This window comes from Mirounga leonina, unplaced genomic scaffold (genome assembly GCF_011800145.1).
Source record: "Mirounga leonina isolate KUSES-001 unplaced genomic scaffold, KU_Mleo_1.0 Mir_173, whole genome shotgun sequence".
Taxonomy (NCBI): domain Eukaryota; kingdom Metazoa; phylum Chordata; class Mammalia; order Carnivora; family Phocidae; genus Mirounga; species Mirounga leonina.
The window spans coordinates 52,196,417-52,219,893 of NW_023270447.1; the positions used below are offsets into that span (position 1 = coordinate 52,196,417).

Consider the following 23,477-nt stretch of genomic DNA (forward strand, 5'->3'; position numbering starts at 1 on the left):
ATTTATTTATTTTGAGAGAGAGAGTGCAAGCACGTGGGGCAAGGGGAGGAGCAGAGGGAGAGGGACAGTGAGCATCTTAAGCAGGCTCCACGCCCAGCAAGGAGCCCATCTCGGGGCTCACTCTCAGGACCCTAAGACCATGACCTGAGCCGAAATCAAGAGTCGGACACTTAACAGACTGAGCCACCCAGGTGTCCCTAAAAATATTAATTTTAATATCAAAGTATAACAAATAAAAAGACTGTACAACAAAGACTCTAATATCTCACTGCTACACCAGCCATGTCTACCTTGGACAGATAAGTTTCAAGTGCAAAAGGAAAAATTCACCAAGAAAAAAATCTGTCAGCAATCAGTGTCTTAGACAATTAATATAACCACAGTCCTCTAATAGTTGGCTCCTCCTCAAATTAAATTTGGCCTCTCCCTGAAACCAAGTAGCTTTCTAGCTTACTATTCTGTTTTATTTTTCTTTATTGCACTTATGTGAAACTACCTAACTTATCTGTATATGTGTTTTCTGTATTTGTCCACTAGAATAAACAATTCACAGGGACAGGGCCCTTGTCAGTTTTGTTTACTACTATATGCCCGGGTCCTTGAAGAGTGCCTGACACATAAAGGGCAATCAATAAATACTTGCTGAATAAGCAGATTATGTAAAGTTCAAAAGATTATCAAGTCATGGCCTAACAGTTAATCAGATAACCCGTGCCTTAATAAGAAATTTGGGGTTGCTATGGTCTGAATGTTTGTGTCCCCCACAAAACGCCCTATGTGATGGTATTAGTAGGTGGGGAGGTCAGGACCGTGGACCCTAATGAATGGGATTAGTGCCCTTATAAAAGAGTCTCCAAAAAGACTCCTAGCCCCTTCCACCATGTGAGTCCACAGCAAGAAGGCACTGGCTATATGTACACCAGCAAGAGGGCCCTCACCAAAAGTGACCCGGCTGGCACCTTGATCTCGGACTTCCAGGTTCCAGAACTGTGAGAAATAACTTTCTGTTGTTTATAAACTATTCAGTCTGTGGTATTTTGTTACAGCAGCCCAAAGGGACTAAGATAGCAGTAAGTTATTAAAGCACAGCATGCCCATATTATTAAATAGTTAAAACAAGATTGAAAGCTAAAAGTTTTTATTGTATGTCTTAGAACTCAGGGATAGACCCTAAAAAGATTGAGATTCAATGGCTATTCCATCTTTGCTTCTAACAAAATTTTCTTATTACTGGGGGGAAAAAAAAATGTGTGAAGCTTTGAAAATGAAGGGATTTATAGTCTAAAAAATTCAGTTCCCATGTAGATTTACGTTATCAAAGAGCAGGGAGAAAAAAAGCTAGTAAATTGAGATCTCTGGACTTGATTTATAGTTGGACTTGATCCTAATATGAAAAGTGAGTTTAGGTGCGCCTGGGTGGCTCAGTCAGTTAAGTGTTCAACTCTTGATTTCGGCTCAGGTCATGACTTCAGGATTGTTAAGATCAAGCCTCATGTCCTCAAGCCTCACGTCCATGCCCAGCACAGAGCCTGCTTAGGATTCTCTCTCTCTCCCTCTCCCTCTGCTTTCCCCCAACCTTAAAAAAAAAAAAAAAGTGAGTTTAGGAAGTGAAGTCTGCTGCTGCTGTAATTATCAGCATGTATTGCTCTCATGCTGAGCACTTCACATCCCATGGACTCATCTGATCTTTATAACAACCCTATGAGGATTAGAGATCAAACAACTTGCTCACAATCACACAGCTAATGAGGTTGAGCTAGATCTGAAAGCAGATTCTTGCTGCTAAAGCCCATTATTCCCAAGCTCTATGGCTTCCGATTGTTATAGGAAGGATACAAACATTGAACAGCTCAGTTTGTTGTTGTGTTAAGTAGGCTCCATGCCCAAAGTGGGGCTTGAACTCACAACCCTGAGATCAAGACCTGAGCTGAAATCAAGAGTGGGATGCTTAACCAACTGAGCCACAGGTGCCCCGACAACTCAGTTTTAATTGGGCCTTTACCAGTTCATCAGTATCTGATGAATCTAGATGCTTTCTCAGTTCCCCAAGCCCTTTTGCAGAGTCTCAGACAAGTCTCTCATGTTCACGCAAAATTAATGTTTACTATGTGTACTGGGGAGGAAGCAATGATTTACTGTGCTCTTACTATGTTGAAGTGCTTTACATACCTCATTTAATCCCCACAACAGCTCCATGGATAGAAATTATTCTCACCATTTTTTAGATGAGACAATTGGACTCAGGGAAGGTATACACCTAGTAAGTGACAGGGCTGTGGTCTGAGCCCAGTTTGGGTGTCTCCAAAGGCTATGCTCTTTCTATTGTACCTTAGGGATACGAGCCGCTGAGGCCTTCTATAGCACGTTGCCCACAAAGGGGCAGGGTTGAGAACTCAAGTTGATGCTAAGAAGGCAGAATAAAAGGAATGAAAGATAACGTGTCATGTTAATCAGTTGGCTTCCTAGAGATATGCTATATGAGTTGTTTTAAAGGAGAGGAGGGAGTGGCAGAATTCATAGACAAAGACACCTAGGCAGGAGGAAAAGATTATGGAAAATGCAGAAAATCTGAAAGTCCTTAATATAACCATCTGTATAATCATTACCAAATTCTTACAATATAAGCAAATGAAATACTTTTTAGGAAATCTTACTTCGTCAACAGTAAGTAAACCTCTCAACACTGTGTATATGCCAAAAGAACTAGCAATTCTCTTTAAGATGCTAGTTCAAACTAGGACAGGTTATTAATGCTTTAACATAGCTGATCTCTAACAAGTGGGCATTTGTTGGCTGATGTAAAAGGATCTGGCAATTTCCAGTGGTGGCTTTTACTGGGTAAGTCCACATTTCAACGCCACTCCTAGCTGCCAACAAGTGTCAGTTTCAGCAGAAATCACCTTGCTTCAGGGTAAATTCCCTTCAGGTCTAGGATGGCGCACCTAGTATGGGGAGAGCTCACGGCCAGAATACATACACAGGGAGTAAGGTTTTTTGAAATTATTTAATAGCTTTCCATAAGCATATTATCTTCCATGACAAACAAACAATAATAACAAAAAACAGGAGAAATTTTTTTTTTACTATCATCTTATCATCTGCCTGCGCATATCAGACTATAATTCTAAATAACTATTTTCCAAAAGTTCTTATTTTTAAAAGCTTAACTCTAGATGAAGCATTCAGTTTTTTTTCCTACACCACATCAGAGTGGCAGCTCATAAAAATGCAAATTCATAGTTATTTTTCTGCCTACTGATTTTGAGGGGAAAAAAGTGACTATACGTAATTCGGGAACTTTCCACCACATTACCATGCTGCCCACACAAGATGCCCTTACTACTGCCTCTTCCTTCATGAATCTCTAGTTGATTCCTTGTTCAACAACGCCACTCTTAACATTTTCTCCTGTCTCCAAGCTCTAAACTCTATTCCAAAAGCTCTGCCAACCTCCTTTCTACCTCAAAATGCCCCTGAATATTTATCTACCCTCTCAGAGAAAGAAATATCGTCCCTCCTTCCCGCCGTGCTCCTGACATCATCCACTCCTCCAGGACCTCCCTCAATAATGTATCGGTAACAAAACTCTCCCATCTTTGATAGACTTCCTTCTCCTACATAGCTTCCAGGTCCCATCAACTTCACCCCAAATACACTGGTAACTACGATGTAACATCTTCTTTTTCTCACTGCCAACACTCAGGCTATCCTTTTTGCTCACTTAGACAGTGGCAACATCCATCCTCCCAACTGCTCTCTCTGTGCCTGATTTCTCCCTTTCCAATTCATCAGATCTAATGCACCAGCTTCATCCTCTTAAAAAACAGTCCTGACTTTCACTTTTCTACCTACAAAGCTTTAACTGGATTGATTATATATCAAATCACTTTCAAAGTTCATAGCATGGTATTTTAAGCTTTCCAAAAAGGTGGTCCCCACACATCATATTTTTTAATTGCACCAGGCTCTCTCCAACAAGAGAAACGAAACATAAAATACAACATACAAAATGTAACCTGCTGAATACTTACTAAGCATCACTCATTTATTTTGCTGTTCATTTTTAAATTATTTCTTTTACTGAAGGCCTACCATGTATCAGGTACTATTGTAGGCAATGGGGATGCAGCAGTGAACCTAACAGGCAAAAAGCTCTGTCTTCATGCAGTTTACAATTCAAGTGAGGGAGACAGATAATAAGGAAATAAGTAAAATATTATAGAGTATATCAGATGGCAATAAGTGCTATAAAGAAAAATAAGGCAGCAAAGGACAATAGGGAATGGTTAACAGGGCTGTGATTTAAAAGCATTAAGGCTGGGGCGCCTGGGTGGCTCGATCAGTTAAGCGTCTGCCTTCAGTTCAGGTCATGATCCCAGGGTCCTGGGATCGAGTCCCACATTGGGCTCCCTGCTCAGCGGGAAGCCTGCTTCTCCCTCTCCCTCTCCCTCTGCTGCTCCCCCTGCTTGTGCGCTCCCTGTCGAATAAATAAATAAAATATTTTTTAATAAATAAATAAAATAAAAGCATTATGGTTAAGGAACGGCTCACTGAGAAGGTGACATCTGGGCAAAGATTCAAAGGAAATGAGGGAAAAAGCCATGAGGATATTAAGGGAAGACAATTCCAGGCAGAGGGAATATAGTAGAAAGCCCCTAAATTGGGAACACCCTATGTTTCAGCAACGGCAAGGAGGACAGTGTGACTAAAGCAAAGTAAGGGCAAGTATAGTAAAACAGAGAAAAGTGGGGCCAGATCATGTAATGCCAGTATAAGAACTCTGGCTTTTACTGAGTGAGCTAAAAGCGTTTGGATGGCTTTGAGCAGAGAAGAGTCACAATCTGACTTAAGTTTCAAAACAATCACTCCCAAATAAATAAATAAATAAAATGATCACTCCAGCTGGTGCGTGGAGAAGAACCTGCAGGGGGCAAGGTTAGAAACAGGGAGACCAGGCAAAAAAATGATGGAGGCTTAGACCAAGGTGGTAGTAGAAAACAGAATTTGCTGACAGATTAGACTATGTAGTGTGAGAAAAAAATGAGCCAATGAGGACCTCAAGGATTTTAGACCAAGGATCTGGTAGGACAGAGAACCAAATCCTGGAGATGGGGAAGATGATGGGAGGAATACATCATTAAAGGGGAGTAGGAGCAAATCGGGAGTTTATACATGTTAGCTTTGGGATACCTATCAAGTATCCAAGTAAACTTGTCAATTAAGCAGTTGGATATACACCTTGTAGTTCACTGGCTGGGTCCATGGTGAAGATATGTAGGAGTCATCAGTGTAGGTATGGCTTTAAAAGCATGAGACTAGAGGGGATCCCTAGGGAGTGAATGGAGATACAACCGAGGCTTGGAGCATGCCAACATTAAGAAATTTGGAGATGAGAAAATAGGAAGAGAGGCCAGGAAGAACATCCAGTGGGTAAGAGGAAAGTCTAGAAGTATAATATCATGAAGGCTGAGAATGAACCACTGAATTTAGCAACATGGTGGTCACTGGTGACCTTGACAATAATAGTTTTGGAACAGTGATGCGGATAAAAGCTGACTGGAGTGGGTTCAAGAAAGACTGGGATGAGAGGAAGTGGAGACAGTGAGTATAGACAGGACTTTCAAGGCAGTATAACCATATGCTGGAGCATGTGCTTTACAGGATACTTAAGAGAGAGAATTCTCTTAATCCTTGCATCAACCCTATGAAATAGGTACCATTTATTATTCCCATCTACAGATCAGAAAACTGAGGCTCAGAGAAGTTCAATAATTTGTTCAAAGCCAGAATCTGAATGGCAAGGCCAGGACCCCAACCCAAGTTTGTCTAATTCTAAAACCTAAAATTGGCAACTCTGTGATGGAGCCTCCCAATCTTTGGGAGGAGGCAGCTGTGACCTATTCCTATTCCCAAGGATTTACTTGTTCTTTTAACAGGGTCCTATACCTCTGAAGCCAGACCTCTTGGAAAACACCAAAGCAGATCCACATTTCCCCTTGTGTATTTGTCAGTGTTCCTGTAAACGAAGTCATCACTGTACTGACCTGAGTTAAGAAGCACTGATCCTTTGCCGTTCTTCACATCCACCACCCAGGTGGCTTCTTTACCCTCAGGGCCGTCCTTCACCTTGAAGGCAAAAATACCACCGATTTTCTTCACAAACTGTTCCCCTTCCTGGAAGGAAAAACAAAACAAAACAACAAAACGCTGGGAGTTGTATTACATTTGTTTCTCTGGCTTTTTCTCTAAATTGAATGTTTAAATAGATACATGATGTGAGCAGCTGGGCCAGCCGTAGTCCCCAGGCTCCCTCAGGATCTTTTACCCAGAAAAATCAGAAAGGCAACAGGCAACAACTCCCTCATCTGCCAAATCTCTTGTTAAAAATGGCTTTCCGGATACAACTGGTGGAAGAAAAGGGAGAATAGGGGTTGCACAGCAGTACGTTCTACTGAAGTAGCTTTCCTTTATCTCAATAATTTCTGAAAGATTCACTCTGGCCTATCTAAATGTAGGAACCCCCCATTCCCTCTTTTTTTGCAGGTAAATTTCTTTACATGTGTTTCTGGTTTCCCACAATCAGAACTTAAAGATAAGGGTTCTGAGAACAAGTCTTTGATTCTGGGGGGGGGGGAGGGTGAAGGGAGGCGACAACGTATTTTCTGGATTAGTATAAAGAATTATACAAGTAATATACCAACCACCAATCGCTTTCGAATCTTGAAGGAATGAAACTGAAAAAATAACCTCAGATCCCTATCTCTGTAGGTTGGTTTCCTTCCTCCTTCCCTCTTCCCTTCATTCCTACTTCTTTCATCGTTCCTTATGGAAATACTTGTTGATCACAACAATGACTGGGACCAGACATTGTTCTAGGCACTGAGAATATAGAACTAGGAGTTAGAAGGGTAAATGACCACTATGATCACTAAGACAGCACAGGGGACTAAGCTAAGGCCGCTGGCAGGGTGAAAAATGAAAGGGTGACAACAAGCTCACATACCTTTCTTAAAAAAAAACCAAAAACATGGTAATTCTACTGCAATTACTTTTCTTTAAAGAAACACATTTTTGGGGTGCCTGGGTGGCTCAGTCAGTTAAGCGTCCGAATCTTGATTTCGGCTCAGGTCATGATCTCAGGAGATGGAGCCCCATGTCGGGCTCCGCGCTGGGCGTGGAACCTGCTTAAGATTCTCTCTCTCCCTCTCCCGCTCCCTCTGCCTCTGCCCCTCCCCTTGTGCCCTTTCTCTGAAATAAATAAATAAATCTTTAAAAAAAAAAAGAAAAAGAAACACATTTTCTGTGGAAAAAACTGAAAAAAAAATTTTTTTTAAAGATTTTATTTATTTATTTGACAGAGCGAGAGAGCACAAGCAGGGGGAACAGCAGAGGGAGAGGGAGAAGCAGGCTCCCTGCCGAGCAGGGAGCCCGATGCGGGGCTCGATCCCAGGACCCTGGGACCACGACCCGAGCCAAAGGCAGAAGCTTAACCATTTGAGCCACCCAGGCACCCCCCAAAATTGAAAATGTTGATAAGCAAAAAGAAAATATAAATCATTCATAGTTTTACTACTCAGAAAAAATAATTTTGATGTAAATCCCCTTCATCTTTTTTCTCTCCATATGTTTTCATAAATGGGATCACATTTTTTTTTAAAGATTTTATTTATTTATTTGAGACAGAGAGAATGAGAGAGAGAGAGAGAGCACATGAGAGGGGGGAGGGTCAGAGGGAGAAGCAGGCTCCCTGCCGAGCAGAGAGCCCGATGCGGAACTCGATCCAGGGACTCCAGGATCATGACCTGAGCCGAAGGCAGTCGCTTGACCAACTGAGCCATCCAGGCGCCCAGGGATCACATTTTATATATATTGTTTTGTAATCCACTTTCCTGTTTCATATCATTATCCTCATTTCTGTGTCATTAAATATTCTTCAACATAATTTTAAATGACCACATACAGTCTTTATTTGTGTAAATGTACTATACTTCATCTAACCAATATTCTTGCTTGATATTTAGATTAATTCTTATTTCTGGCACTTGTTAACAATGCTGTGAATAACATTCTTACTAAATATTTTTACATAGCCTTGTTTATTGAAGCTTAAATTCCTAGAATTAAACATCGCTAACACTAAATCTGAAATCATCATTTGTTTGAATTCCTGCCATGTACTTCATAATCCAGAGCAAGTTACTAAACCTCTCTGAATTTCAGTTTTCTTCTTATCTGTGAAATGGAGATGCCAGTAGCTACTGTCATAGAGTTGTATGGTATTTAAAGACCCACAAAGCACAGAGTAACTGCTCAATAAATGTTAGCATTTTGTTGTTTTTGTTGTTATTTTACTCTATGATCTGTGTGCTATTCCTGTGCCAATATTAGAGTTTTATAATGTACTTTATACTTTGGTACAATAAATCCCCATTATAATTCCTCTCTTCCAAATATTGTTGGACTTGTTTTGGACATTTTCCCCCTCTACATGTACATTATAATAATTTAGTTAATTCTTCTCCCCACCAAAATGCTGTTGGATTTACATGGGGTTACATAAAATCTGTTAGATCAGTTTGGGGGAGAATATCTTTACAATATTAAATCCTCCCATCCATGAATATGGTATATCTTCAAGTTTTCTTTGATGTCCGCTGGCAGTATTTTGTCAATTTTTTCCCACATAGGCTCTTGTACATTTCTTACCAAGTTCATTCTTAGGTGTTTTATATTTTATACTGCTCTTAATATTTTTATTGCATTTCATGGGTTATTGCAAATATATAAAAACATATTAATCTTTGAATGTTTATTTTGGAACTGGCTACCTCTTATAATTTCTAATAGTTTTTATTTCCCACCTTCTTTATTTCAGCCTTACATTCCTGCAATAATTTAGACACAAGATTCTTCCTTTTGGTATCATAATATTCATTCTTTTATTTTTTTAACTTATTTTATTTAAATTTAATAGTTAACAATTACTTTGATTAGTTAACATATCATTAATTTCAGATGTAGAGTTCAGTTATTCATCCGCTGCATATAACACCCAGTGCTCATTACATCACATGCCCTCCTTAATGCCCATCACCCAGTTACCTCATACCCCACCCATCTCCCTTCCAGCAACCCTCAGTTTGTTTCCTAGAGTTTCTTATGGTTTGCCTAATACTCATTCTTTTAAAAGAAAGATTTAAGTGTTTGATATGTTTAGGCACTGTGGTATAAGTACCTGAAATACTCAAATAATTATTATCCCTGAGGAACTTGCATAGACTGATATCAGATACTAACCTCTGTTTCTGTGTAAGCAGAGAGGCTGGCCTAAGTTCTTTCTTTTTGTTGTGTTTTGTTTGTTTTAAAGTATACAATTCCGTGGTATTTTAGTATATTCAAAGTGGTACAACCAACACCACTATCTAATTTTAGAATGTTCTTATCACCCCAAAAAGAAACCCAAAGCCACTGGTAGTCATCCCCCTTCTCCTCTCCTGCTAGTAGCCTCTGGTAACCACCAATCTGCTTTCGATCTCTGTGGATTTGCTTATTCTGGACATATCATATAAATGGAATCACACAATACAAGGTCTTTTGTGACTTTCACTTAGCAAAATGTTTTTCAGGTTCATCCAATCCATGCTGATGTATGTATCAGTAATTCATTCCTTTTTTATGACAAAATAACATTCCATTGTATGGATGCGGCACATTTCATTTAGTCATTCATCAGCTGCTGGTTGCTTGCCCTTTTTAGCTATTATGAATAATACTCCACGGACACTTGTGTACAAGTTTTTTATACGAACACAGGCTCTAATTTTTCTTAAGTATATATTTAGAAGTGAAATTGCTGGGTCATAAGGTGATGTTTAACTTTATGACAAACTACCAAACTGTTCTCTAAAGTAGCCACACTATGTTACGATCCTACCAGCAATGGATGAAGGTTCCAATTTTTCCACACCCCACAGACTTGTCTTTTTATTTTATTTTTTTAAGTTTATTTAATTTTTTTTTAGTAACCTCTACACCCAATGTGGGGCTCAAACTCATGACCCTGAGATCAAGAGTCACATGCTCTTCTGACTGAACCAGCCAGGCATCCCAGGCTTTTTTGTCTTTCTAATGTTAATGGGTGTGTCAATCTTTTTCTTATACTAGATAACACACCTGAACCTATTCAGAAATAATCATGTGTCTTAGACTCCAAAGAAGCTATTCTAAAAATATTTAGTCTAGGCCTACTTATCTCAACAATCTCAGGAGCATTTCTTACATGTGGGTGTCCTGGAATTAACTATCAATATTTCCTAGTTAAACCAAGAAACCAACATTTCTTGTCAGATTTTTATAGAGAAATTCTCTTATTTTGGCTTCCCTTAAAATATCTCACTCAAATTATTCTAAGTTAGCTTTAGGAGAAATTAATTATTAATGACAACAATAATCTTTTTAGGGCTATAAAGTTTTCAAATCCTTTTATATACATTATTTCTTTAATCTCCATAAAACCTTATAAGTAGCTGGACAGGTATTATTATTAGCTCATTCAGCAGAAAAAACAACTGAGGCTCATAAAGGTTAAGAACCCTTCAGACTATTTTCTATCCTGTTGCCAAGTAACCTATCTAACATAACCCATCTAACACTAACATAAGCCATCTAACACTTCCAGGTGTGAATTTCTTAAATGTGGCTCCCCAGAGCCTATGGAGAAAGTCCGTCTTTACATATCATTCAAATTCTTCATAATCTGAGGGATATTTATCTGTTCCTATCCAGCCACTTTTTTCATCCTCCTCAGGCTTTATGTTCCAACAATACTGATCATCTTGAGTTCCATAAACATATGTGCCTCCATGGCCATGCTTATGTTCTGTCCCAGCTCACTCACCTCCCATTCACATTCCCACCCCAACCTCATCAAGTCCCTGTTCACTTGCCAATTCTTCTGGGAAGGCTTTTCTACCTGTACTGGACACTTTGATAGCCCTTTGCACATGCATCCATGTTTCTTGTTAAAGCAGTATTTTTCTTTTCTGGGAAAATCTCTCCATGTCTATCTTTCCACTAAACTCTGTTCCCTGAAGGGCAGGGACGTGTGGTTAGTAAGTAGTACAACCAGAACTCAGTTCCAGTTTGGTTTAACTTTAAATTCAATGCTCTTGTTGTTTGACCATACCATACTGCAAAGTAGGTTACATCAATACTTGCAACTTAAGCCTATGAAAGCAGTGTATCTCCATAAATGAATCTTAAGTTCAAGTCTTCTCCATATTCCTTGAGATCTTTTATCCCTCAAGTTTCTGTGAAGACACTAAAAGAGTGGGTTAGGGCGCCTGGGTGGCTCAGTCGTTAAGTGTCTGCCTTTGGCTCAGGTCATGATTCCAGGGACCTAGGATTGAGCTCCCTGCTCAGTGGAGAGCCTCCTTCTGCCTCTCCCACTCCCCCTGCTTGTGTTCCCTCTCTCGCTGTGTCTCTGTCAAATAAATAAATAATAAAATCTTTTAAAGACAAACAAACAAAACAAAACAAAACAAAAAAATAAATAAAAGAGTAGGCTGATAATCCTGGTGTGGTGGGCCACCCAAGAGCCAGGCTTCCTTTGGGGCCAGCAGCCCATGAATGACTATTTCTAGGTGCATCCATGCCATCTGCATGCATAAGCCTTAGGAATAGACACCAACAAGTCAGAGCAGAAAAACACCAGCAAACATTTAGAAATTCTACTTAGCATACTTGGAGAGAAATTCCTCCCACCTCCTTAAAACAGATGTAGATTAATTTTACACTTGCCATTACTTTTAAGAACTGATCCTCTTATAAAATAACATTTTTCATTGAAGAAGTGAGACAGGGTAAGGAAATGGACAAGGAGAGAGTTAAAAGAGGAAACAAAATACACATTTGTTGAGAAACTAAAGATCGTTAGTACTAAGAAAGTTCTAAGTGCCTCCTTGATGAAAAAAAAGTATTTCTTTCTGAGTAGGCAAAAGGTCAAGGAGTAGGTTCTGTCTCAAACTTAATTGGAACAAAAAGTTAAGACAGAATTCAAAGAAGGGCAATGGGGTATTGCTAACAGACAAAAGTGGAAATAAAATCTCTGGCCAGATTTCCTTTGCTAATGCAGAAAATGCATGAATTAACAAAAGATTCCAGGACTTTCACTTTCTAGTCCTCACAAACATTTAGGAAACTTACAATCGTGGGAAGAAAATAAGGGGACAAGGTCCACGCAAGTGAGGTTATGGAGGGAGGAGAAAAGAATTAAAATGGGAGCAGGAGGAATACAATTGCAAAGCTAAAAGAAGACTGTGAAATAAAAACAGTACTGCTTTGTTAATCCCAATAATGAAGTATTCAATGATTGACATATAGTTTACCAGGTACTAATTATTTTTATTTGATTTTTTTAGACAGAATAAATTGGAAAAAGAAACAGGACAACTTGGCAGAAGCAATTATCCTATGGGTTGCTCTGCAGATAAATATTGGTGGCAAGAAAAAAAAAAATTCAAGCTGAGCCCTGATAGAGTCCAATTTCAGTTCAGTGGCATATATAATGAAGGTAATTAAACAATAACAAGAGGGGCACCTGGCTAGCTCAGTCAGGAGAGCATGTGACTCTTGATCTCAGGGCCAGGTGTTTGAGCCCCATGTTGGGGGTAGAGATTATTTTAAAAACAAACAAAAAACCAACAATGAGGGGCAAATAATCAGCTACAGGATTCTCTTTCCATATAAGGAGGAAAAACTATTCCATATCCTCATGGGAAAGCTTTTCTGAGCAATTAACTACAAATTAAATTTCTTTTATAGAACCTCGAGGGGTGCCTGGGTGGCTCAGTTGGTTAAGCGACTGCCTTCGGCTCAGGTCATGATCCTGGAGTCCTGGGATCGAGTCCCACATCGGGCTCCCTGCTCGGCAGGGAGTCTGCTTCTCCCTCTGACCCTCCCCCCTCTCATGCTCTCTCTATCTCATTCTCTCTCTCAAATAAATAAATAAAATCTTAAAAAAAAAAAAAAAAAAATGAGATATCTTTTCCTACTAGATTGGCAAAGATTTTTTTTTATTTTTTAATAGATTTTTATTTATTTATTTGATAGAAAGAGAGAGAGCATAAGCAAGGGGAGCAGCAGAGGGAGAGGGAGAAGCAGGCTCTCTGCTGAGCAGGGAGCCCAATGTGGGGCTGGATCCCGGGACCCTGGGATCATGACCAGAGCCGAAGGCAGATGCTTAACCAACTGAGCCACCCAGGTGCTCCACAGATTGGCAAAGATTTTTAAAAATCCAGGCAACACATAGCACCGGAGAAGGTATGAGGAAAAAACAGTCACTCCCATGAATTGTTATTAAGTTTGTAAACTAGTACCCTCTTTTTGGTGGATAGCTCAGCAATATATACCAAAATGCAAAATACACATGTCTAACAACTCAACAATTTCCCCCTTTATTTATGCTAAGGTGATCATGGCATTAAGTACTTAAAGACGAGTAAAAAAGGAAATTTATTATACCACTACTTTACTTGCAAAATTTAAATACAAGCAATGTTCATCATAGGAGGCTAGTTAAATAGATTATGATACATTAAATAAATTCAAAGTGTACTAGGTGGTCATTAAAACTGATGGTAAGGATTTATACTTATGTGAATGGAACACTGTCAAGAGAAAAAGCAGGTTATAAGGGCGCCTGGGTGGCTCAGTTGGTTAAGCGACAGCCTTCGGCTCAGGTCATGATCCTGGAGTTCCTGGATTGAGTCCCGCATCCGGCTCCCTGCTCAGCGGGGAGCCTGCTTCTCCCTCTGACCCTCCCCCCTGTCATGTGCTCTCTGTCTCTCTCATTCTCTCTGTCTCAAATAAATAAATAAAATCTTTAAAAAAAAAAAAAGCAGGTTATAAAACAAGGTTTTATAACCCCCCATGCAGATGTATCCCCACAAGATGGTAGCAGGACAGATCTGCAGCTCCTGGACCAGTGCCTGCCTGTCCAGAACTGGCAAACCTGGCCCTCTCTACCGCAGGAAGGTCCTGATCATGAAAATCCTAGAAATACAGCGCCCTTTGTCAAGACACATCAGTCGCACTGACTGTTTTCCACTCACAGTGCAAGCAATCACCTTAGATGTTAAGTTCTTTGTGCTACAATGAAGGAGTTAGGAGATATGCACAATGTATGCCTTTCACACTGTAGAACAAATGAAATACACAGCTTAACTGCTCTGAATCCTTTTATTTCAGCCCCCTTTGGGCAGCTTAATAGATGTGTAATTGGAATTGTGTGACTGTGGCTGTAACCGTGCCTTATTAGTCTGAAAATTAAAATCAGTAATGATATCCCGAGATGCTTTTAGGTTTCAAACAATGATGTAAATATGTAATTTTGCTTAAAGAGAAGAACTCTCAAAAAAAAAAAGCTCTCTTTTTTAAGAGTTACTGTTAGATGGCCTTAGTATGATTATTATCTATCAAGAACTGATTACTGTACATAAAAATAAATTTGTATACAGAATACAATTTAAAAACCGAACATGTACCGTATGATCCTAGTTACGTAGAACTGCATACTCACATACACAGAGAGAGGTCTGAAACAATGTCTACCACTGTTAACATTTTAGTGAACGCTAAGTAATGGAATTTCAGGAGTTTTTTAATTTTTCTTTTTCATATGTTCAGTGTGAATGTTTTTTTTAAGATTTTATTTATTTATTTGTCAGAGAGAGAGAGAGAACGAGCACAAGCAGGGGGAGCGGTAGGCAAAGGGAGAGGGAGAAGCAAACTCCCCGCTGAGCAGGGAGCCCGATGTGGGACTCGATCCCAGGACCCTGGGATCATGACCTGAGCCGAAGGCAGATGCTTAACTGACAGAGTCACCCAGGTGCCCCTATTAGGTACCTTTAAAGACTCACTTTATTTTTTTAATTTTTTTTTAAGATTTAAAAGAATTTTTTTTATTTGACAGAGAAAGAGAGTGAGAAACAGCATGAGAGGGGAGAGGGTCAGAGGGAGAAGCAGGCTCCCTGCTGAGCCAGGAGCCCGATGTGGGACTTGATCCCAGGACTCCGAGACCTGAGCCGAAGGCAGTTGCTTAACAAACTGAGCCACCCAGGTGCCCCTAAAGATTCACTTTAAATATTATTCTTTTTTAATAGTTCTAAGTAAGGTCTTTTTAATTCAGAAGGAAATTTACACCAAAATAAGGGAGAATCCCTTTACATATGAACTTTGTCCAAAATTATTATCTCCCTGACAAAGAGAGGACTGAGGAGAGTGACAAGGACTAGCCTTTCCTCTACAGTTCAGATTGTCACAGCATTTTACCAAAGTTCTTTATAGAACTCAAGTGTGGAGATTTGTACATCTATGAAATGCAGTCTTTTTTTTTTTTTAATTTTATTTATTTATTTGAGAGAGAAAGAATGAGAGACAGAGAGCATGAGAGGGAAGAGGATCAGAGGGAGAAGCAGACTCCCCGCTGAGCAGGGAGCCCGATGCAGGACTCGATCCCGGGACTCCAGGACCATGACCTGAGCTGAAGGCAGTCGCTTAACCAACTGAGCCACCCAGGCGCCCCTGAAATGCAGTCTTATCAGAATTACAAAGAAACTATAATAGTAACACTCAGAAATCTAAAATACATTCAATACTTGACAATATTATATAAATTTTTAATTTGTATCATTTCATGGTAACACCAGAAATCTGTATCTGCTTCCTCTAGCCTCAAGGTCCTCTTGGCAGTATTTTATATAAATCTCACTTACCTCTTCAAGCTTCTTCTCAATCTCCTTAAAGACAACATCTGCCTTAAATCCATTAACTGCAGAGCTGGTTGGAAGAGCCTCAATTTGATGAGTTCTGAAAGAACTGGGGAAAACAATCAATTTCAATCCATGGAATCATACAGATACTAGGTTTTTCAACATTTAACAGTAGTAGTTTTCAAAAAAACTCTTAAGAGCAGAGATGTTATGGCTCTTACCCAAAGAAAATCACAATTAAGTCCATAAAACAAGCTTTTCTTCCCATTTTCTTCAACAAGTATTAAATGCTCACTAGGTGCTAGGTATTGTCCTTAAAAATACAGTAAACCAAAGAAACTTATCCTCACGAAGCTTATATGCTAGTTGGGGAGAGAGACAATGAACAAGCAAAAAAATAAAGGATACAGGGGCACCTGGGTGGCTCAGTCAGTTGAGCATCCGACTCTTAGTTTCAGTTCAGGTGATGATCTCATGGGTTGTGAGATCCAGCCCCCTGTCAGGCTCCCACCTCAGAGGGGGGGTATGCTTCAAGATTCTCTCCCTCTGCCCTTCCCCCCACTCTTACGCACATGCTCACTTTCTCAAATAAATCTTAAAAAAAGAAAGAAAGAAAGAATACAGTTACTATGAAAAAAACAATGGGGCACGTGGGTGCCTCAGTCAGCTAAGCGCTCAACTCTTGATTTCGGCTCAGGTCATGATCGCAGAGTTGTGGGATTAAGCCCCCTGACTTCAGCTCAGGTCATGATCTCATGGGTTGTGAGATCCAGCCCCCACATCAGGCTCCACATTCAGAGCATAATCTGCTTGTCCCCCTCCCTCTGCTCCCCACACCCACCCCCGCCCTGTCCATTCTCTTTCTCTCTCTCAAATAAATAAATAAATAAAATCTTTAAAAAAATGAAGAAAATAAGACAGGTTGAAAGGATACAGAGAAAGTACACGTGTGTGTTGGGTATTCTATTTTATTATTTTATTTAAATTAACATCTAGTGTATTATTAATTTTAGAGGTAGAGTTCAGTGATTCATCAGCTGCATATAACACCCAGTGCTCATTACATCACGTGCCCTCCTTAATGCCCATCACCCAGTTACCCCATCCCCCCACCGATCTCTCCTCTAGCAACCCTCAGTTTGTTTCCTAGAGTTAAGAGTCTCTTTTGGTTTGTCTCCCCCTGATTTTGTCTTACTTTATTTTTCCCTCCCTTCCCCTAGGGTGTTCTATTTTATTTTTTTTTTTTAAGATTTTATTTATTTATTTGACAGAGAGAGACACAGTGAAAGAGGGAACACAAGCAGGGGGAGTGGGGGAGGGAGAAGCAGGCTTCTGCTGAGCAGGGAGCCCGATGCGGGGCTCGAACCCAGGACCTTGGGACCATGACCTGAGCTGAAGGCAGATGCTTAATGACTGAGCCACCCAGGTGCCCCGGGTGTTCTATTTTAGATAGCCTGGTCAGAGAGGCCTCTCTGAGGAGGTGATATTTAAATTAGGTCTTAAATTATGCAAATGAGCTAGCCATGTAAAGATTTAGGTGGGGAAGCCAGTTCTAAACTTCCAGTATAAAAACACTTGAGGAAAAAACTAACTTGGCAGTTAAAGGAACTATAAGAAGGCCACTATGACTGGCGCAGAGCAGAGAAGTAAAGGATCCAAGGTCACAGAAACATGTAGAGCAAGATAATAAGGAGCTTTAGAGATTATGGTTAGGAGGTTGGGTTTTAAGTATAATGAGAAGAACTGTATGGTATAAGCTACAGAGTAGCAAGATCCAATTTATATGTTCTTTTTTTTTTTTAAGATTTTATTTATTTATTTGACAGAGAGAGACACAGCGAGAGAGGGAACACAAGCAGGGGGAGTGGGAGAGGGAGAAGCAGGCTTCCCGCTGAGCAACGAGCCCGATGCGGGGCTCGATCCCAGGACCCTGGGATCCTGACCTGAGCCGAAGGCAGACGCTTAACGACTGAGCCGCCCAGGTGCCCCTGATTTATATGTTTTAATATATAAATTTCCAGCTGGAAAATTGTAAGGCTGCAAAACAGGGAAGCAGGGAGACTGGTGAAGAGGCTACTGCAGTAGTCCAGGTAAGAGATGATGGTGATTAGAACAGAATCATAAGCAAAGGTTGGACTCAAGATTTATACTTTACCTGTGACACAGAGACGAATTTAACAACCATTTGCTATTGGTTGTTTGATAGTTAGGGAACAACTATAGATAAATGACCTGATGTAGCAGAAGGAACATAGTCTTTAGAGCTACAAAGGCCTGGGTTTGAATCCCAAGGGCTTCCTCCACTCACTAACTATATGATTCTGAGTAAATAACTTTACCTCTATGCACCTCTGGTGGGGAGGTAGGAAAAAGGTGGAGAGGGCCAATGACTCTGCATAATTAAACAGAATCCTGGGGAGGAGGGGGCACCTAGCAGAGCCTGTAGCCCATGGTAAAAAGTGATAGCATGACTGGTAAAGGCTCCAGAGCCTCAAGTGTTAGATACAGACAGAAACTTGAGGGGTCTGAGGAAGAGGAGGGTGTTAGGTAATTCCTCTGACATACCACAAGCAGGCTGGTGGTGCCTGGGACCCAGATGGGGACAACATGGAACTCCTATGGAACTCCATTATTGAAAGAGGAAGCAGCAGCCAATGATACAAAAGGAAAAACCAGAAGAGCGTGGTGTTGCAGAAGCTGAGAAGGGAGAAGAATCTGGGAGAGAGGAATAAACTATGTCCACTGCTGCCAAAGGTCAAATACCCACTGGATTTTGTACCATGGAGAGTACAGGTGACTCTGACAAAAACAATTTGAAGAAGTGAGGGAAGGTAGAAGTCAGATTGTAGTGAAAGAGTGAAGAGGAGAGAGAAATGACATTTTGAGGTGATGACATGAGAAAGACATGAATTTGAGGGGCCGAGGACAAATTTTGTTATAGCAACTTGAACAGACTAAGACAGCAGGCCTCAATTTATCCAAGAAACAGCTCAAACTCAAAAAGTAGTAACAGAAAAAAAAAAAAATACTGTTCAAAAGTGATCTAAATTAAAGGAAAGAAAAGCTTAACTATAAATTAAATGCAATTGGTCACAGCTCTTAAATACGACCTCTCCTCCTCATTTTCTCACTTCCTACTGCAGCACTAAACATTTCTTCTCCACACTGCTAACAACTGCCTCCTAAGGATTCCTGGCCTCTGGTTCCTCCACCATTCAATTCAAAGTAATCCCAGACTGATCTGCTTAAAGGGCAATATAACCACATGATTTTTTGATAAAACTCATTCTGTGGGCTCAGTTCCAAACTCCTGAGTAGAGGATTTGAAGGTTTCAAAACCATAATTCAAAGTTACAACTGTATCTCCTGTCACCACCACACTGTTGACTCTGCCCATCTACCAAGGCACACACAAAATAATCTACTCTGTATCCACACAGTGCAAACCACTCACCAAACCCTCTATCTCAAATCTCTGTGCCTGGAATACCCTGCCCTCTACCTTTCTGCTGGGCAATCCTAGTCATCTAGTTTAAATTTACCTTCCTCATAATAATTTCTTCCTTTGGGCTTCAACAGCGTTTTGAAAAAACTATGTCTGCCTTCCCCACATACACAGAGGACCGTACTTGGGGGGGCCTAAGCATGTAGCAGTTGCTCCATCAAAGTTAGCTAAATAAGAAACTAAGTATATCAGATCACGTGCAATGGTTACCGGCAGTATAATGACTTATAAGAAATATTATTTGGTCATTTAGATGACTAAAATATATTTCTCAGATAAATTTGGTCTTCCATCCACAGTTCCTGAAAATGTTTCAAAGCCATAAAGGTGAAATGAGTGTCTTGTTATTATTTTTTTTTTTTTAAGATTTTATTTATTTATTTGAGAGCGAGAATGAGAGAAAGAGAGAGCATGAGAGGGGGAGGGTCAGAGGGAGGATGAGGGACTCGATCCCGGGACTCCAGGATCATGACCTGAGCCGAAGGCAGTCGCTTAACCAACTGAGCCACCCAGGCGCCCCTTACCAAGGGTTTTTAATGTCAAATATGAGCTGGATGAAATTCTAGAAGACGGTACAGATTGGTGATCACCTTTAGGAGGAAACTGGAAAATTCAACATTTTTTTTTTAAAGATTTTATTTATTTATTTGAGAGAGAGAATGAGAGACAGCACGAGAAGGAAGAGGGTCAGAGGGAGAAGCAGACCCCCTGCTGAACAGGGAGCCCGATGCGGGACTCGATCCCGGGACTCCAGGATCATGACCTGAGCCGAAGACAGTCACTTAACCAACTGAGCCACCCAGGCGCCCCAGAAAATTCAACATTTTAACAACTTTTTATTTGATTCAATTCAAGGAACATTCACTCTTTATGTCAGAGATTCTTACAAGGGTGGAGAGAAGTCACTACAGCCTTAGGCCTCAAGGATTTCATATAGGGGAGTAAAAATGTAGATATACTAAGCCAAAACTGGATATGAGTCCAAGAGGTACAAAGTGTTGTGGATATTTAAAGGGAGATGATACCAGAGATGGGCCTTCAATGATAAAATTTTCACAATAGAAATGATATTCCAGGCAGGGAAAGAAAAGTGAAAGGACAGACAGAAGAGACTCTAGAGCTTGTAAAACATAAGAATATAATGGATTCTGCAAAGTGTGTCACATATCCTTTGTGGAACCAAAAGTGTGAAAAAATAAATAATTACCAAGAATTTCAGGAGAAAAAAGGGGGCCAATTAGTGTTGACAGCTACAGCAAGGTTAAAGAGAACAAGAACAGAAAACAAGGACAGGGACATTTCATAATCACATCACTAGTAGCCTTACCTGACCTCTGTGGTGAGGACAAAAAATAGACCGTAAGATAGATATTTTAGCATGGGCCAAAAAAAAAAAAAAAAAAAAAGGTGGCCCAGTATAAAAGGCTCATCACAACAGAAAATAAGGCAAGAAGAAAAATAAATTTTTATCATATGTAAGACCTGACCATGTTTGCAACAGAAGGAAAGGAGTTAACAGAAAAGCAAAGATGAAAAGATCCAAAAGGGAGAGGGTATACTTGGAACAAAGTTACAGAACGTGGTTGGAAACAAAAGCATGTGAAGACTACAGCCAGGCCTTGGAAAGGAAGAGAGACTTTTTGTCTATGGGAAGGATGAATGAGCACTTCTGAGACAAGAGCAAGGAAGTTCAGGGATCCTGAAAGGCTTGGAACAGAAAGCGCTTGTAGATTTGAGGAGCACAGGCATTTGGTAAGGACAGGAAGAAAATGAGCAAGAGACAAATAAAAGGGATTCTAGCAGCAGTGAGGGCTGAAGGGCATTCAGAAACACACACGTGCAGAGACCCAATTAGCATATTTGATAACTTTCTCCAAACAACCTCAGAAGCTTGGGAGGCTATTCAGGGAGAAAGCAATTTTGAGAAAGAAAACCAAAAAAGTGAACTTGCCTAAATTAAAATCACTCCGGTTGGCACGTCTAAGCCAAGCAGTTTCAGGTCAGCACTCTCTTGACTATGCTGCCTCTTTCTTTTTTTAAGTAGGCTCCACAACCAGCACGGAGCCCAACGCGGGGCTTGAACTCACCACCCTGAGATCAAGACCTGAGCTCAGATCAAGATCAAGAGTCCCTCCCTTAAGCCACTGAGCCACCCAGGAGCCCTTATGCTGCCTCCTTTTTAAACACAATTTTCCTAAGGCTAGTTAGGTTTAAAAGCTAATTGCCAGTTTAAAGGTTTTAAAGCCAGGGTACCAAAGCGAAGTAACTGGATATTTACTAAGACAATAAAATCTGGACTTGATACTTGTACAACGTCATCAGCGGCGAAAAGTCAGGATTCATTAACAGACAAAACCCAGAATGCCACTCACCTGGCAGCTTCAGGAAAACCCATCTTGTAGATCGTCACAACCACAGCTCCTCCAATGCCTAAATTATGCTGCAGAGCAACCTTTGCACCAGGAACTTGCCTTTTTCCTGCTTCCCCTCTCAGCTGCCAGCAGAGTTCGGCGCACTGAGCCAGACCTAACCAATCGAACACAGAGCAGTCAAGTTCCACTGCTACTGAAAGGTGCCCCAACCAGCTTTCTCAAGCCAGACAAGGGCTTACACTGAATCGTAACTTTTAATTAAAATATTTAATTAAGCCAAGACAATGTTTGCATAAATAATAACTTCTCTTAAAAACCATGAGGGTTTCTGCAGCCAGTTTTTTTTTTTTTTTCCCTCCTAAGTCTGTATTTAGACAATATTCAGGCTTAAGAAATTCCCTGCACTCTTTAAAATTCCAACCTGTCATTTTTTGGAAATGTTGAAAAACAAAACACTGAACATACAGTTCTCTGGCAAAATGGCATAAAAGTAATTTCACTAATTTTACCATTTTTAATGTATCAAAAGAAAATAATCTAGGGTTTGGGAGTTCACTTTCCCTAAAAAGTTTAGCTAGTATGGGGAATTTTCCCATGATTTTCCCCAAAGAGTTCTCAACAAGAATGGATTTTCATAAGAATAGCATTTATCCCCTGGATAATAAAACCAAAGGTTTTTAGAGCTGGAAAGAATTTAATAATGTCAGACTGAGAAAGTGTAAGATTAAGTAATTCGTGAATGGTCACAAAGCAGGCTAATCTAGAGTTGATACTAGAACCCCGGTCTCCTGATTTACATTTGTTTTTCTTTCTACCAGACCAGCTATTCAAAGATACCTGAGTTAAGAATGTTCTAACAGGATAGACTGGTTCCACCATCGTGGAGGCAGAGCTATGCAGGTCTACCTACAATGTCTGTTCTTCCACCACTTCTGATTCCTGAGTACCTGTGACAATTTCCTACTTATGAACCTGTTAAAAAGAAAACCACAGGTCCAAAATGGTGTCATTTAGACCAAGTTTCCAAACCGAGGCTTAAATCCTCATCTTATTGTAGTTTCAACCTCCCTCAGAAATGCAGTCTTAAGGGGCACCTGGGTGGCTCACTGGTTAATAGTCTGCCTTCAGCTCAGGTCATGATCCCGGAGTCCTGGGATCCAGACCCACATCGGGCTTCCTGCTCATCAGGAAGCCTGCTTCTCCCTCTCTCACTCCCCCTGCTTGTGTTCCCTCTCTCACTCCCCCTGCTTGTGTTCCCTCTCTCGCTGTGTCTCTCTCTGTCAAATAAATAAATAAAATCTTAGAAAGAAATGCAGTCTTAACTAGTCAGGAATTTTTTGATCAGTGCCACTGAGTCTGCCATCTGGGCCCTCTGCATCCCCCAAAGATGAGGTAAACTGCATGATAAGACCCCTTGCTTTTCCACCTAAGCAAAAGCAACCTTGCCTGGAACAATCCTTTTCTTTTGCTAATAACTTTTTTGCCCCTCCCACCTATAAAAACCTTCCATTTTGTACAACCCTTCAGAACTTCCCCTCTACTTGCTAAATGGGATGTTGCTCAATTCATGAATCATTTATTAAAGCCAAATTAGGTCTTTAAAATTTACTCAGTTGAATTTTTGTTATTTAACAAACCCCAACCTCCTCAAGAAATTTAACTGCCACTTCTTAGTTCCAAGCAGCATGTATGTATTTACAGAATATATATCTTAAGCACTGTTTGGCAGTTACGAAAGCATTAGCCTGGGACTCCACTACATATAGTCTGGTTGCTACTGAAAATAAACCATCCAAATATGTACCAAGCACTCCACTAAGTATTAAATAT

General features: G+C 40.3%; 1 protein-coding gene across 3 annotated transcripts in view; it reads right to left on the minus strand.

Moving 5' to 3' along the window:
• Window positions 1-23,477, minus strand: part of SCP2 (sterol carrier protein 2) — a 106,052-nt gene that overhangs the window by 8,817 nt on the left and 73,758 nt on the right. For all 3 annotated transcript variants that reach the window (XM_035018530.1, XM_035018532.1, XM_035018531.1), the window contains exons 12-14: window positions 21,648-21,801; window positions 15,774-15,876; window positions 6,045-6,174 (exon numbers count right to left, since the gene is read on the minus strand). In XM_035018530.1, coding sequence (XP_034874421.1) covers window positions 6,045-6,174; window positions 15,774-15,876; window positions 21,648-21,801 — 387 coding nt within the window. The remainder of the gene's footprint in view (window positions 1-6,044; window positions 6,175-15,773; window positions 15,877-21,647; window positions 21,802-23,477) is intronic.